At 37.9% G+C, this 17,980-nt stretch overlaps 1 protein-coding gene across 7 annotated transcripts in view; it reads right to left on the reverse strand.

The window, feature by feature from the left end:
• The window catches only part of sdk (sidekick cell adhesion molecule), a 46,779-nt gene that overhangs the window by 10,036 nt on the left and 18,763 nt on the right, over nt 1-17,980 (reverse strand). For all 7 annotated transcript variants that reach the window (XM_076530462.1, XM_076530461.1, XM_076530466.1 and 4 more), the window contains exons 2-8: nt 2,949-3,044; nt 2,090-2,269; nt 1,559-1,772; nt 1,250-1,423; nt 626-834; nt 290-440; nt 33-160 (exon numbers count right to left, since the gene is read on the reverse strand). In XM_076530462.1, coding sequence (XP_076386577.1) covers nt 33-160; nt 290-440; nt 626-834; nt 1,250-1,423; nt 1,559-1,772; nt 2,090-2,269; nt 2,949-3,044 — 1,152 coding nt within the window. The remainder of the gene's footprint in view (nt 1-32; nt 161-289; nt 441-625; nt 835-1,249; nt 1,424-1,558; nt 1,773-2,089; nt 2,270-2,948; nt 3,045-17,980) is intronic.

A 17,980-nucleotide genomic window follows, 5' to 3' on the forward strand; every position in this document is an offset into this window, starting at 1 on the left:
TTTTTTAGAAACTCAGTAAGCTATATACTAACTTTTAGCTTTTAACCAAGTGTAACTGGATGCTTCGCCAACTTCATTCGCAGCAAGACATTGAAACATTCCTGAATCATCCATAGTCAATTTTTTGATTGTCAGTGAACCATCTTCTTCCATTGCATACCTACAAGCAAATTGAAATATATATCTTGCTTTTAACGTACTGTTACATATTACTGTTACATATACTGTTAAGTATTTATATAGATTCTAATCAGAATTGTCCTCTTGTTAATTGTTCTTAAAATCATACCTAGATCCAAGAAGATGGTCAACAGGCTCAGCATTGCGGAACCAGCTGATGTTAGGAGGAGGAACACCAACAGCATCGCATGGCAGTGTTACAGTTGATCCATAGTCACTTAAAGTCTCTCTTTTTAATTCTGTTATAAATGCTGGTTTTTCTAAACAATGGATAATAAAAATTTCATGAGTATCACTTTATTGAAAGTATCAATACATCTAAATACTCATGAGCTTAGTCATTGCAACAGTTGATCATTGATTTTATAATGTACTCTAATTATTTCTACATGGTATAAAGAATGATCTAAAAGTTATTAGATCAAAACTTCAGAAATATTCTTACCATACACGACAACTTTGGCACTCGCATTAACCGTAGGGTAACCACCGCTCCTTAGATCCACGTGGCAAGAATATACGCCAGTATAAGTTATATTTGCCGACATCAATGCTAAAGTTCTGTTCCACGAGTCGTTAAAGCTATAAGATATTCTGGAGTTCTCGATAGGAATCCCATCCTTCGTCCATAAAGTTCGTAACTCGTGAAGCGACCTAAAATTATGGGAATATGCTTCAGATATTCTCCTAATTTTTTACATTCAGACACATATTTCTTTTTGCAATGACTGTCATTTTTATACAAGCACTAATTTTTACAATACCACACTCTTCTACATTGACTTGTTAACGCAATAATTTTTAGCATTTGTATAATATACTTGTCTGGGTTAATACTTATTAAGTTAGTTTCTCTTAACTACTAACGGTGTCAGTGTTCCATAACTGGCATGACCAAGTGTTTTCTGAGAAATTAGAAGTTTCTAAATGTCTAATATAAGGTACATTGAGTATAATCAGATTATGCTAGTATATCCAGTTATGCCAATAATTTTCATTTAATACTGGTCTTATTTTATAATAACACTATTAACACAATTATTTTCCTTCAAGCACTGGTAAAAATTACCTAGCATTTGCTATACAATGTATATAAGTAACATCTTGATCCTTGATGATCTGTGTGTCCTGTGGTTTCACTATGATAGCAGGTGCCACATCAGCATTCGCATCCCCTGTAACTTGTAGTTTGAAGAATGGACTGTTCTCCTCTTTGCCTAATTGCGTGTTGATGGCTCTTGCTCTGTTGGACATATAAACATCTAAGAATCTTATTCAAAAACAAAAAAAGCACCTCGGTTCTGCTTTCAACTCTCATTACCAAGTGAATAAACAGGTGCTAAGACGATAGAAGTTAACCAGATAATTGAATACAAACCTGTACAGGCCCTGATCGCTCTCAGATGCGTTCAAGATAAGCAACGTGTGATGAACGGATGCATACTTTATGCCGTATAACAACGAACCATCGGATGCGAACCATGTAACGTCAGGTGCAGGATGACTTTCTATCGGCGGTAATGTTAAAACAGCAGCGCTACCCGATTTTACGCTTACTATCCTTTCTGTGAGGTCCTCGAACACCCCCATATCTAAAGATAATATTACAGGGTTACTTTCGTGTGCACCTGAGTACACCAGAATACGGTCGAAATACTTGGAGGGTCTTATGTAACGGTTACAGGTGGTCCAGAAAGTAGGCATAAAAGAATTTTTGTAGTAATATCAATATAATGATACAAAGACAGTCTCTAGAATAATTAAAATTAGATACTTTAAAGGATTAATAAAAATTGTTAAGCTACTAAGATTTACATGAAATTGAGAAGTGTATTCGGTATTTCATTTCAGTAGAGTTTAAGACCACCTCCAACAGTATTTGAGCAGTATAAAAATTCGTGATACGTACAGGCTACCGCAAATGTAATTCTTTCACTAAATATAGATCCTACATCGTTCGTGGCGACACAGTGATACACTCCTGCGTCTTCTCTGCGTGTACTTTGTATTCGGAAATAAGGTTCCGAAGTAAGCTCGTTGCTGAGAGGCACTCCATCCTTGAACCACTTGTATTTTGGCTGAGGATATCCTGGGAATAGAATGTATATTCAAACCACGTAAACAAGTCGTCTCTTCTTAAAACGTAGGAAGTAAAACGCTGAAATTATTTCAGATTTCGTACAAGAATTTTACATCTTTTAAAAATAAGGTTCCAGAGCTACGATTTGCAATGTGTCTTTAGAAAATTATCACGTTTGCAACTCTTCACCGACGATTTTGGGAGGTGTTAATTTCGTTCATACTATAGGCATTTGTTGTTTGGTCAAGACGTATATGCACTATACAGAGACCTAATACTATTAGTACAGGGTCATACTATCGTGTTACGGCACCAGGCAGGGACTGTAAGGCTTCATCTGGTCACCGTCTCATCCGGCTGTTACTCGATATTGCATGAGAACAATGGAATATTAAAAAGACGAAAATTTGGCAATCACCGTAATTCAAAATCTTATTAAATGTCCAGTGAAAAGTAACTCCATTTCATTTCTAGATATGGAACTATAAATTAGGAATACATTTACAAGTACGACAGAAAAGTGTTTTATGTATATAAAGATTAATAAAAGGTGCAGAATTAAAATCAACACGAAACTCCATTCAAGCACTTTCGATCGATATAAAAATGAAATAAAATTGAAGAGGAGGTTCTTTAATCAGTTTAAAATGATAGCTTCCGGGTCAGATCTCTTCAGTTGGGTACTCACCTCTCGCTTGACACTGCAGAAATTTCGTTCGATTTTCGCTAAGAATATTGCCGCTACTGGAAGGCTGAGTGGTGAAGCGCGGTTCCTGGAGGGTCTCTGCAAAAAGACCAAAAAAATCCTCGATACAGCGTTCAATTACGCTACTAAATTCCGGAGGAGCTATCCGGTAGCTTATATCGATTAAAATTACTATTATCGCTTGCAGAGGAAAGAAATTAAAATCAAACAAAACGGCGTACGATTTAATCGTTCAACATATACAAAGTGTGCTTTTAATAATAAATTACGATAGGATCATGGCCGGAGGTTAAACGATGGCTATTCATACGGAGACTTAACAAAAGAACAATCGAGGGAAACGCGTTAAAATTTCGAGCTGAACCGATGAGAAAGTCCATCGGGTTCGCCCCCATCTTAAAAATCATCAGACCATGGCAGAAAAGAGGGTGCACGTGTCGGTTTACGTCCATGTGACTCGGCTCTACGGCATCCGGCTGTTCGCATTCTTTTCTCTTCTCCTCTTCATCCTTTTGGTACACCGTAAATTACACGCGCCTCAACCTGATGACTCAGTCGTTGCACGGAATTCGAGCATAATAACCGGGCACACTATAAAATATAACTTTATAGATAGTGCCTTAGAAGGGGTTGGAATTTGCTCGCAATAACAGTGGCTTACGAGAACCAAAGATGGAGGCAGTTAGGGCACAAGTTTTAATCTGCACAGCACTTGCATCTCTAACAATAATCCGGAATTAAGTATCGCGGAGATAAGCATTATAAGTACTATTATTTTCGTATTACTATTATTATATGTCTGTGACTGTAACGTGTGGTAGATACCGATGGTTTGCGGAACATTTTTCGGTTTCACTGCAAGAACCATTTTTGTGTAATAGTGTACATATCTAGTATAATCTAAAACATAACTTGTGTATATAATAAGATGTATTGTTATATAAACATTATTCCTTGTTAAAACAAAAATGTTTTTTAAACGAAAAGAATTATCGAACCATATATGTTATACATATACATATGTTATATACAGAGTGTCTCACAACTCGAAGGTCCCTGATATGGGGAATAACTGATGTGATTCTGGATAAAATTTCCCTTTGCAAAAATGAGGTTTGAAGCTTATATATGTTATGTATGTTACATATGTTAAATATGTCATATGTGTTACATATGTTAAATGTATGTCATATATGTTACATATGTTAAACATGTCATATATGTTACATATGTTAAACATGTCATATATGTTACATATGATAAACATGTCATATATGTTACATATGTTAAACATGTCATATATGTTACATTTGTTAAACATGTCATATATGTTACATATGTTAAACATGTCATATATGTTACATATGTTAAACATGTCATATATGTTACATATGTTAAACATGTCATATATGTTACATATGTTAAACATGTCATATATGTTACATATGTTAAACATGTCATATATGTTACATGTGTTAAACATGTCATATATGTTACATATGTTAAATATGTCATATATATTATAATATATTTAATATGTCGTATATGTTACATATGTCAAATATGCCATATGTTATATATATTTTACACATACATATACGTACTCCATACTTGATATTATTTCTCATAACCAACATATTTCGCAACTAATATAAAAACGAATTAAAGTAGCGAAAGAAACATTGAATCTATTAAACGCATCGTGGGAAAAAGAAGCGAAAGTGCAATTACGCCCCCGCAAATGTGTGTCTTTTCAAACGAATGTATGTTTATGAAGGCTGAGATGTATCATAGTCATCGTAGCGTAAGCTGACGAGACTGATTACACAGCCAAGAAAAAGAAGAAATTGTTAAGCATGCACGATGGTCTAGGACGGTGCTTGAAAAATAATGGTTGGTTATTTTTTCTTGCCTTTCAACGAGACAGTCTGTGAAACACTGTGATTAAGAAAATTATAACCGGGACAGGCATCGATTATTGTTTCAGCGGTCGTTACAATTTATCGATTCACAGCCCTCCCTCGTTACGGGATCTTGTTCAACGAGAAGACGGTTTCTTTCATCGTGGACTCTCTCGAGCGTGTCTTTTCAACTCGACGATTTCTCTTGAAAATTTCACCGATTGATATTCGTACATTTAGAAAGAAATTTGGAGAAATTCGATATTGAAACTTAATTTAGAAGCGTGCTTAAGAGAGTCAAAAGACTTTCTTGGAAGAAGAAATTAATTTAACACGTGACTTCTTCTAAAATGGAAGCTGAAGTCAACAGACATATTCTAAAGGATAAAAGCTTTGTTCCACGTCATTAACCTGACCCGATTCAATTTCCAATCCGATTTTCGCAGTGCGTCAAACGACAAAGCTAATATTCTTTAACCCTTTCACTGCAACGTTTCCTTTCCAATAAGCAAAACGTCTCGCAAGGCGTGTCGTGTTTATCATCTACAAACTAATTCTAGATTGATCAACGCCGCTTTATCTGGCAATGATGCAATTAAAATTTGATAAGCCTATCATAAACTAGGAGTACCAACATTCCACATAGTCTTTACCATTTCGTAACTTGTAATCAGTAACCTCCAAGTAATTTAAAATTTTATAACAACGTTGTAATAAAGTACACAACAGGTTGCTAGAGACGATTAGAGATAAAAGAGACAATTTAAAACATTAAACTGAAGACACGTTTTTATACGGGCAAAGGCGTGAAGGAAAAATAAAACCGAGTTGATTACCTCGTTTTCTCCTACACGCCGAAATAAGAAGACACTTTAACGTCGCCTGGCTGAAATAAGAAACAGCAGCATCATATGTGCGCTTATAACAGTCGACCACTCAACAGTGGTACTTGAAAAGCTTTAATAAGTGGAGCACATAAAACGCTGCTCATGTGCGGGCCACGGCCCTCGAATTCTGGGTGCGATGTTTCTGTAACGATGGGAGCTGCGAAATTGTAATTGTGCATTTATAAATTGTTGGGTTGTTAGAATATCTAAATTTACAAATTTTCAGGTGTATTTTGGAATGTTTACATTATTAAATTTAAAGATTCATGAAGGCTTAAGAGTCTTAAATCTTTGAATATTCAGATTCATAAATTTTGAAATTAGCAGATTTTTAAGTCCTTAAATTGCGAAATTTCGAAATGTCCTTACACTTCTAAATCCTCAAATTACTTTGGAATCACCAGATTCTTATATTTTCAAATTATGAAATTAAAAATTCTCGAGACTCAAGAATTCTTAAAACCCCACATCCTTAAAGTCCTATATTACCAAATTTCCAAATTCTCAAATCTCTAAATCTCCCAAATCCCCAACTCTCTCTAGATTTCCAAATCCTCAAATCCCCAACTCTCCAAATTCCAACTCTCTCCAAATTCCCAACTCTCCAAATCCCCAACTCTCCAAATCCCCAACTCTCCAAATTCCAACTTTCTCCAAATTCCCAACTCTCCAAATCTCCAACTCTCCAATTCCCCAACTCTCCAAATTCCCAACTCTCCAAATCCCCAACTCTCCAAATCCCCAACTCTCCAAATCCCCAACTCTCCAAATCCCCAACTCTCCAAATCCCCAACTCTCCAAATCCCCTACTCTCCAAATCCCCAACTCTCCAATTCCCCATCTCTCCAAATTCCCAACTCTCCAAATCCCCAACTCTCCAAATTCCAACTCTCTCCAAATTCCCAACTCTCCAAATTTCCAACTCTCCAAATTTCCAACTCTCCAAATCCCCAACTCTCCAAATTCCCAACTCTCCAATTCCCCAACTCTCCAAATTCCCAACTCTCCAAATCCCCAACTCTCCAAATCCCAACTCTCTCTAAATTTCTAACTCCTCAAATCCCCAACTCTCTCCAAATCCCCAACTCTTCAAATTCCCAACTCTCCAAATCTCCAACTCTCCAAATCCCCAACTCTCCAAATCCCAACTCTCTCTAAATTTCTAACTCCTCAAATCCCCAACTCTCTCCAAATCCCCAACTCTTCAAATTCCCAACTCTCCAAATCTCCAACTCTCCAAATCCCCAACTCTCCAAATCCCCAACTCTCCAAATCCCCAACTCTCCAAATCCCCAACTCTCCAAATCCCACCTCTCTCTAAATTTCCAAATCCTCAAATTCCCAAATCCTTAAATCCCCAAATCTCCAAATTCCCAAACTAACCCCTCAGACCCAAAAAATAATAAAAATTCACCTGACTAAATAATTCCCCCGTAACTAAATAAATGCATCTCCGAATCTAACAATATCACCAGGAAATTTCACGCAGACTAAAATTTCCGCCAAAACGCGTACCCAAATTGAATCGAATATCGGCCTAATTGTTTCATAGGCAGGACCAATGATCACGAAACGGAACAGATTTTCCCGATGGTTTATTCATGGTAGCCCGGGGGTAGTATTCGCGAACAACAACGTGACCCGTGAAAGGAAAAATCAGGTTTATTCAGTGGGACAATCGTCGCACGATTTATCCGGCACATGCTCATGTTATCGTGGCTGTACAAAAACCTTTGGTGCACGTTGCTGAACCAGTGAACCCCTATTTTAAGCACCGCAGCTGTCACACCAAAGTGGAGAGGGCATGCATTTACGCACAAGGGCGGGACTGGGGCGTGGATAATCTGCTTTTACTAACGGTAAGTGAGAATGCACCGGATCTGTTTGAGAAACGATCTCATTCTCTAAAAATATGCACACTTTTCCCTAGTTCTAGACAGACTTTCCACCGAAAGTGAACTCGACTCGTTCCCCTCTGTAACTACCCCTAAGCGTGAAATTCTCGGCTAAATACATAATCGTTGGTTTATTTGGAGAAGGCTTAGGGTGTCCACGGTGTGATTTGATCTAGTGTCATTTCGATTGATGGGGAACAGAGCAGAGAAGGTTTGGTATCTATTTATTTATTAGTTGAGATATACAGCTACGATTTGGGGAAACAGAAGTGTACCAACCTGCCAATATAGGGATTTAGAGGTTTTAATGAGCTAGAGATTTGGGGTACTAAGATTTTGGAGCAATAGGGATTTTGAGATCTTGGGATTTAGGAAACCTGGAATTTTGGGATTTTTTGGAACTAAGGATTTTATAAACTATGGACTTAAAGTATCTAGGGATCCAGAATTTAAGGATTGGAGGACTAGATATTTGGGGAACTAGGAATTTGTTGATATAGAGACAAGAATTTCATGATTATAATTTCTGGGGATTTAGGTATTTGCCCATAATGTATCTCAGGATTCAAAGCACCGATTTAATAACAAATGAAACTACGATTTTGGGGATGCAGTTTCGAATATAAACATTTTGAATTTCAATAAATTTTTGGGGTATGAAGTTATGGTCTAGCGGGTTCCAGGGTGTTTACGATAAAATGAGGTATTTCTATGCAGGAAGAAAGCATGAGAGAAACTCGAAGTTGACCACCTGCAAACTGCAGAGAGAGTGGCGTGCACAAGCAACGGGGCGGAAGCTATAGCTGGCACTGCGTGTTGTAAGACGCAATGCGCAACATTTTGCGGAGGTCTTCGTGGGCTATCGGTCGAGATGTCTAGCGTGAAACAGCTGGAAACGGAATGAAATTCATATCAGACAAGCTGTCTGCACGTTGACCGACCGTCGTTTCTTTTCCCTGTAAAAATCCCACCCCTCTGACCCCCGGCGTTACAAAGTTTACGAACTTCCGGCAAACTTCCGATCCTTTTTACACGATACGGTTCTTTTACAGCGACAGGATGAATTGAAGTTTTCTCCAAGTCGCAACTTGTAATTGGTAGTTTTTAAACAGCGAAAATTTGTTTGAATTCGAAACGAAACTGTGGAGGGATTAATCAATTCGAAACGAGTTTCGGTAACTTTGTTAGGTACACGGTTCGCAACTTTCTGAATATCTAAAAATCGTAGAACTACTGTTCCCCATTTTTCTCGGAATTTCTGCCACGAGTGATATGTATATCTTCCGCATTTTTAATCCTCGTATGGTTCGACGACATCCCCAAAGTTGGCACCGCTCGGGAAATTTTCCAGAAACGCATAAAACAAATTTTCCACGCAACGTGTCTTAACATTTTTCTAAACAAATGGAAGCAGACGATGTTCGATAAAGCATAAGAGGCGGATAAAGCCGTTCTCGCGGAGCAGAATGCGGCATTGGCGAAAAAATTGCATCGGAATTGGCAAAGCACCGATTCCCTCTCTGTGCAGTCAAGAGCAATCGTGCAACTATCGTGCATTACCTTTTTTCCTCTCTGAATCGATATCGGCGCGAGTATCGAGAAGGATTTTCAAACATCCGTAAACAAAAGTGCGGTCATCTACTCGAAAGCTGACTCCAGCCGGATTCACGAGACACCAAAATTATAATTGTACAATTTTATTTATTCGTGGTGCTAATTGTGCTGCATTTGCTAAAAAGTTTCGATATGAAATTCACTGCTTGATACACTTATTGGGCATTGAGAGTTTAAATTTGACAAATCTGAAATTTTTAATACACTTCAATTTCGAGTCCAATTATAGTCAGCATAGTCAAGGATCGCTGAATATAAAATAGACATTAAATATTAATTTTCCATCAAGTCTATAATTGCTGTTTTGGCTGACACCTGACATATTCTATGACAAAACCCATCTTGAAGGTATTTTTACTGACGGTGGATTACAGCTCCAAAATTTGGAGGTATTTTTACTGACGTTGGATCATAGCTCCAAAATTTCTTAGTTGAGATGTCTATTCATTATTAAATTCCATTAACGTCTGCTTCGATATGTTTATACATCGCATGTACAACTCTATAGATTAGTCTGTCTTATATAATCAGTTTTAGTTTTCTGATAAACTTATTTTAATTAAAATTGTATCAAGCGAATGCCTTTCGAGTGCAAAAAAGGAAAGGAGACACAACCCCATGTGTCAATCTGTATCGAAAGGAGGTAAATCCGTTTTCGGAAGGAGATAATTTAGAAAAGAAATCCGGTCGTTTTCCTTTTGACGTGCGCACGGCTGCGTTTATCGGCGAAACTGGTTTCGGAATGCAACGCAAAGCCGTGGATTGGCATTGGACCTTCGGTGTAATGCACTTGAACGCGATTGCATTCGAGGCAAGGATACAAGGGAGACTCCGTGGTGTCTGCGCACACGAGTCGCCGGTCGTTCAGACACGTTACCGAGATATTTGGCGAATCGCCAATAACTGGTCAAAATGAACGAGGTTCACGGTCGAGACTGGAATTCAGAAAGCGACGGGCTAACTCGAATGAAATCGTAACAGCGGAAACGTCCACGCATCCTCCTGAGCTAGGTTATCGAACGCCAACTGTCGACTAATTTCCTGGAACGCATTCGCTGAAAAATCGATTTCTCGCCTGTGTCTGACCATAATCTCCCCACGACGGTTCGACGCTTTATTCATTCTTGAATCAATTATAGGAACATTCGCGGTTATTCTGTTTTGGGAAGTCTGGGGAGAATTCCGTAATTGAGTAGAGTCTTTCAGTAGGTGTAGGATCACATGAGAGTATGACTCCTCACATCGAGATTTGATAGGATTGGTCAGATGCCCTTTGAGAGCATCCATTCTTTAGGATGCTCTGAAAATCTTTAGAATTCCCTAGAACTGTTTGGACTCTATGGTGTTCCAAAATATTCAATGTACCCAGAATGTCTCTCTAAGGTTTTCTACTTTCTTCCTAAAATTGTCTAAGTTTTTAGGAAACCCATTATGTACCTTTACTCTTCAGAATTACCCAATATTCCTTAGACCTATTTCTTAACCCTATCTGATCAACCCCTCACCTAATCCCACCCCTAATATTTTCGAAAATTTCCTAGAACTCTCCAAGCTCCTCCTGAAAGTCCCTAAAACAGTCTAAGCTCTTGCTAACATTTCCTAAAACTCTGTAAGTTCCCTCTCTAACTTCCTAATCTTTAATACAGTAATATAATTTAACACGTTATAAAGTGCTCATACAATTTCGTAAACCGCCCAGTTCGAGAGCATTATAGTGTGTATATCAATTTTAAATGAAAGTAGCAAGGATTCGGTGTATAAAGTATAAATTCAGCAAGTTCTCCCTTTCAGTATTGGCAATTTAGCAGTCTGGTTAGCTGAGTCAGCAGGAACGGCGTTAGACAAAGGGAGTCAATTCTTTGATATTCTTTTTTCCTTTTTTTAAGGGGGTTTGTCTTGAAATAACCACCCGTAGGCTTAGCGTGGCGATGAAGTGCACTTCTAAACCAAGTGCAGCCAGGAAGGCAGGCGCATATGGTTACGAGAAACACGGTCGAATTTGTGGTGCCACGTGTTCGAGGGTCGATGCACCGTTCGTTTCGATGTCCCCTAATTCCCTCGGGATACGCGGGAAAAAAGTCGGGATTGGGTTAGGTTAAGTGCATCCTGGTCCCTATTCAACGTAAACAATGCATGAAGAACGCGGTGGTGATTTAAATAACCCTGCCAGGACGAACCTTGAACGAGTGCTTCCGCGGGAAGTCAGTGTTGGTCTGTGAAATCGTGGTGTATATTAATCAAATGTCGAATTGAATTTTTGAGATGAGATTGTTTTAATAAAATAGAAGGGGAAACATGATGGATATTTCTTTTGATTAATTTCAATGATTAGATAAGATTTGAGTTGTGTAGAATTCGTAGTATATTTTATAATAGGGATTTTGCAATGCATGGAATTCCTTATTGGTTGAATTCTGTGCTTCATGATTTACTGTATATAGAATTCCATGCTTTGGAATTGGTTGCATGTGGAATTCCACGCTTTAGAGTTAACAGTGCGTGGAATTCCACGCTTTGGAATTAAATATGTGAGGAATTCCACGCTTGGGAATTTTGTAACGATGGAATTCCACGCTTGGGAATTTTCGAACGATGGAATTCCACGCTTGGGAATTCGCTATCGATGGAATTCCACGCTTGGGAATTTTGTAACGATGGAATTCCACGCTTGGGAATTCGCTATCGATGGAATTCCACGCTTGGGAATTTTGTAACAATGGAATTCCACGCTTGGGCATTTTGTAACGATGGAATTCCACGCTTGGGAATTTTCGAACGATGGAATTCCACGCTTGGGATTTTGCTATCGATGGAATTCCACGCTTGGGAATTTTCGAACGATGGAATTCCGAGCTTGGGATTTTGCTATCGATGGAATTCCACGCTTGGGAATTTTGTAACAATGGAATTCCACGCTTGGGAATTTTGTAACGATGGAATTCCACGCTTGGGAATTTTCGAACGATGGAATTCCACGCTTGGGATTTTGCTACCCATGGAATTCCACGCTTGGGATTTTGCTATCGATGGAATTCCACGCTTGGGAATTTTCGAACGATGGAATTCCATGCTTGAGAATTTGCTATCGATGGAACTCCACGCTTGGGAATTTGCTATCGATGGAATTCCACGCTTGGGAATTTGCTATCGATGGAATTCCACGCTCGGAAATTTTCTATCGATGGAATTCCACGCTTGGGAATTTGCTATCGATAGAACTCCACGCTTGAGAATTTGCTATCGACGGAATTCCACGCTTGACAATTTGCTATCAATGGAATTCTACGTCTGGAGATTTGCTATGATTGGAATTCTTCCTAGAGAATTTTGATACATATTGAATTCCACACTTGAGAAATTATTACACGCAAAATTTCATACTTGAGAATTTGTGCTATATAAATTTGATGTGCATGTAATTCAACCTTTGACTTCGCAATCCTTGGAACTCTACAACCCGACCGTGTGAACTTCACTCTTGTAAATTTGCTACATGTAGAACGACATACGGACGTCCGCGGAATTCCACCTTTGAAGTCTTACTGCGTCCCGAATTCCGCACATTCCGTTCAAATCGATGAAACCCAAGCAAAAGAAATAAACCTCAAACAGTTGCCATTATTTTAATGCGATTTCTTTTAATCATTGATCAACGAAAGTACAATGGGAAAATAGAATCAATAAAGAGCTTAACGTGTAATTACACGGTACAAGTGCACGTGCGAAATGCAACTCACGACATTCCAAGATCGGAACCACTGCACAAGCTGAATAGTATTACTTTCTTGAAAGTACAAGGGTATACTTGGCTGCAAGGAGAAGAATGCGATAGAGCAGCGATTCAATTGAAATTATCCTTCGAGTTTATACGAGATTCTTTGGGACGCTATCGCGACCGAAAATCTCGAAGCACGCTTAATGTAATTGCATCCTATCAGCGCAATGATCCACGTTTGTTTAGACGTAGCCTCCGGCTAAATAGCTAGAGAACAATTCGTGTAACCCCGTTATGCATTTGTTCGCGTATTCCGTTATCACGACCAAAGTTTTGTCAAGTTTGCACAGGATATTCTCTTATTGTTACACTTTATCCTCGTGAATTATCTCGTTTCAAGACAAATTCAAATTGTGAACTTCTTCATTCCACGCTTGGGATTTTGCTGTCGATGGATTTCCACGCTTGGGATTTTGCTATCGATGAAATTCCACGCTTGGGAATTTTCGAACGATGGAATTCCACGCTTGGGAATTTGCTGTCGATGGAATTCCACGCTTGGGAATTTGCTATCGATGGAATTCCACGCTTGGGAATTTTCGAACGATGGAATTCCACGCTTGGGAATTTGCTGTCGATGGAATTCCACGCTTGGAAATTTGCTATCGATGGAATTCCACGCTTGGGAATTTTCGAACGATGGAATTCCACGCTTGGGAATTTGCTGTCGATGGAATTTTACGCTTGGGATTTTGCTATCGATGGAATTCCACGCTTGGGAATTTTCTATCGATGGAATTTCACGCTTGGGATTTTGCAATCGATGGAAATCCACGCTTGGGAATTTTCGAACGATGGAATTCCACGCTTGGGAATTTGCTATCGATGGAATTCTACACTTGGGATTTTGCTGTCGATGGATTTCCACACTTGGAAATTTTCTATCGATGGAATTCCACGCTTGGGAATTCGCTATCGATGGAATTCCACGCTTGGGAATTCGCTATCGATGGAATTCCACGCTTGGGAATTTGCTACCAATGGAATTCCACGCCTAGGAACTTGTGAACTTCTTCATTGGATGTAATTAAAATATTCAAAGGTGTAACTATTTTTACTGCATCTCTAACAGTAATTCGCAGTTTTCAAAATAGCACAAATTACGGTTCACAGCGATGTACGAATGTACAAAGGGTCGTTCAAGCCTAGAAGAGTAACTCGTTCACCGGAGCAAAACCTTGAATTAGCACACAACAAAAATCACCGACCATTCGGTGCGCGTTCTCACAAGTCGTATATTCCCACGAACGAATCTTCACCCTTTTTTTAACTCTGATTTCTATACCCTAGGTTCTCAGCTAGGAATTAAAGTAACAGGTTCAGAGCTCATTTGGGAACATTTCAATATGCACTGATAATTAGGTTATCGCTATATTATTACACAGACGCTTTTTATTATCTTGAAGTAACTGTCTGCAGTTTGGAGTAACAGTACATCTTCAATTTAGAGTAACAGTAAATCTGCAATTATTGATTCAATTATTGTGATCTATTTCAGACCACACATGTTAAAGACCAAACTGTGCAAGATACCTAAATTTTGATTATCTTTAAGTGAACCTCCAATTTAGAGTAACATTTTTAGTTTAGAGAAACAGTACATCTTCAAACAATAGTTCAAATGCAGTTGTGCTGTGTTTCAGTTGAAACATGCAAGACACCAAAATGTTCAATGTACCTAAATTTTGATTATCTTGAAATGAACCTTCAGTTTAGAGTAACATTTTTAGTTTAGAGAAACGGTACATCTTCAAACATTAATTCAAATGCAGTTGTGCTGTGTTTCAGTTGAAACATGCAAGAGACCAAAATGTTCAAAATACCTAAGTTTTGATTATCTTGAAGTGAACCTCCAGTTTAGAGTAGCATCTTCAATTTCGCATAACCGTACATCTTGAAACAATAATTCAAATGCAGTTGTGCTGTGTTTCAGTTGAAACATGCAAGAGACCAAAATGTTCAAGATACCTAAATTTTGATTATCTTGAAGTCTCCAGTTTAGAATAACATCATCAATGCAGAGTAACAGTAAATCTCAAACAATAATCCCAATTACACAATATTTCATTCCAAACACGCAAGAAACCAAACTGTATAAGATACTTAAATTTTGATTATCTTGCAGTGAATCTCCACTTTATATTAACATCAACAACGCAGAGTAACAGTAAATCTTGAATGAAGAACTCCAAAGCAATCACACGATATTTTATTCCAAATGCAAGAGTCCAAAGCACGATACTAAAATATGCAAGACAGCAAAATATGCAAGGCACTAAAAATATCCGAATGGTACTTTACAACGCCTATTTACCGAAAGTGCATCGTGCGCCGTTTGCACGCGAAATAATTCGCAGGAAACCGAGCTCGTTCCGCTCGATTTATTTGCAGCCACCGAAAGCTCTTAATGGGAAACACCGCAGCCGCCATTTTTCGTTTAATTCATAATCTCGGCCACGAATTATCGCAGGTGCAACGAGCACAGTTGCATCGTGGATAATAAAACCTCAGACGAGGAGCACAATGCGAATCTCGTTATGCACGTGCGAATGAGCCGCAGTGCTTAAAGTTCATTGAACAATCGGCTAGAACGAGGCTTTCGGTTAGGCCACTGCGGCACGATATGTAAATGGGACGTTAAATTTGTAAGCATCGCGTGCCTGCAAGGGAAGGAAGCCCTTTGAAGGGAAATCGTACAGAGAAAGGGAGGAAACACGCCATCATTTTTACGCCACCAAGTCACGGGTACATTCGTGTCCCGATCGACCGATTGTTTAATCACCTATCAGACCCCGTTTTTTTTCCTCTTTTCTAAAGGAGATTTTTCTCTTTTTTATCTGATTGCTGGTAAGACGGATAATTTAATTTGCAGCTACGTATTGGTATTACATTGCGACGTAGTACAATAATTTTAAAAGTATATTTTCTTATTACAAAATTGCTGATCGATTATACCAAGCAGTGCACGATTAGAACATGAAAAGTCTGACATAAATTGATGACATAACGGTATCGCAAAGTGGCACTTATGTTATATCAATTTAAAGCTTTATTCTTAGTGAGAATTACTATATAAGTGCTTCGTCGATATTCTTAGCACAAAATGGCTGACTGACAATTATACCAAACAATGTCTAATTTAGAAACACTGAAATACTGATATAAATTGATGACATAAAAGTTCCACAAAATGGGACTTATGTTAGATCAAATTAAAGCTTAATGTTTAATAAAATTTACTGTGTAAGTGCTTCGTTGATATTCTTAGCATAAAATGGCTGACTGACAATCATACCAAACAATGTCTAATTTAGAAACACTGAAATACTGATATAAATTGATGACATAAAAGTTCCACAAAATGGTACTTATGTTAGATCAAATTAAAGCTTAATGTTTAATAAAATTTACTGTATAAGTGCTTCGTTGATATTCTTAGCACAAAATGGCTGACTGACAATTATACCAAACGATGTCTAATTTAGAAACACTGAAATATTGACATGAATTGATGACATAAAAGTTCCACAAAATGGTACTTATGTGACATCAAATTAAAGCTTAATGTTTAATAAAATTTACTGTGTAAGTGCTTCGTTGATATTCTTAGCACAAAATGGCTGACTGACAATTATACCAAACAATGTCTAATTTAGAAACACTGAAATACTGATATAAATTGATGACATAAAAGTCCCACAAAATGGCGCTTGTGTCACATCTGAAGCTTAAATATTAATAAAACTGCATTAATAATTTATGTAATACAATTATATACATTTAATACAAAATGCAGTGCTACAAAAATCTAATAAAAATAATAAAATAACTGCATAAAGGTTTCCTTAATACTATTAATAAAACATCATCTTTCCATACATCGTATTTATTAATCCATGAAGCTATCTAATATTTATCTCTCAGACTGATAATTCTGAAATATTTCTGTAACCGTAAAAATCACTCGAGAGAAATATTTTCTAGCGACTTATCCGTGATAAACTACTATAGGTACTTGGCTACTTAATACTTTTGAAATCAAAGTATAAACGTGTTCCGCATTGCACGAGGTCGATCGATACGATTAACTGGAGGTATCTATATAACGGTTATTGCACTTTGTTGAATTGGAATTAGTTCATCGCTCTCGCAGACTTTAACGTTCCGTGTGGTATAAGTTGCGCGAGTAAAAGTGTTGGAAAACTCGTATCAAACCGAATCTCTTCAGGAATGCACGCGTGTCTAATCCAATTGCAGTCGCAATCTAGGTTTGAAATAACAGATAACTTTCACTCGTAAAGTGTTTGCATATACAATTTTTAGAAAATATCAGGGTTTCTTGAGAACATCCAGGTGCGTCTTGCAAAATACTAAGCTGAAAATTGATCGAGTTATAGAAGACAATTTGGGAATATGAAACATTCATGTTGCTCAACAAATTAAGGTTACAGATGTGACAAGAACATTACTTATGAAATAACCTGCTAAAAGTAATATTAATAACTTGGAGTCTACTTATTAGACTTCGTACGTGTGGCTTTCGAAATATCGGTCACCTCGTTCGAGTACATGGTCCTCCAATAGCTTCAATCAACTTAATTTACGTCGTGATGGTGCTGCGTGAATTCTTACAGACGTCTGAAGGACACGCGAAGACTTAAGTGGCGGAAGATTACGCTCTGAATCGAACCATCGCGTTTTATAACCTTGAGAAAATCCTGTCTCACCGGAGCTAAAAACGTTCTACATAAAGTCGAAGAAAATTAAAAATTCCTTCCCTCAGAATTTTTTCAAATTTACAAATGGTTTGAACCACTCGAGAGTACTCGCAATTTCGAATGTAAGTCCGAGAAATTGCAGTTTCTCTGAAGCTTTTTCTCGCAGTTTAACTGCGGGACACGGTCGGAGACAGGTTCCTTTATTCATTAGATTAATTTCACTT

This window comes from Megachile rotundata, chromosome 4 (assembly GCF_050947335.1).
Source record: "Megachile rotundata isolate GNS110a chromosome 4, iyMegRotu1, whole genome shotgun sequence".
Lineage (NCBI taxonomy): Eukaryota > Metazoa > Arthropoda > Insecta > Hymenoptera > Megachilidae > Megachile > Megachile rotundata.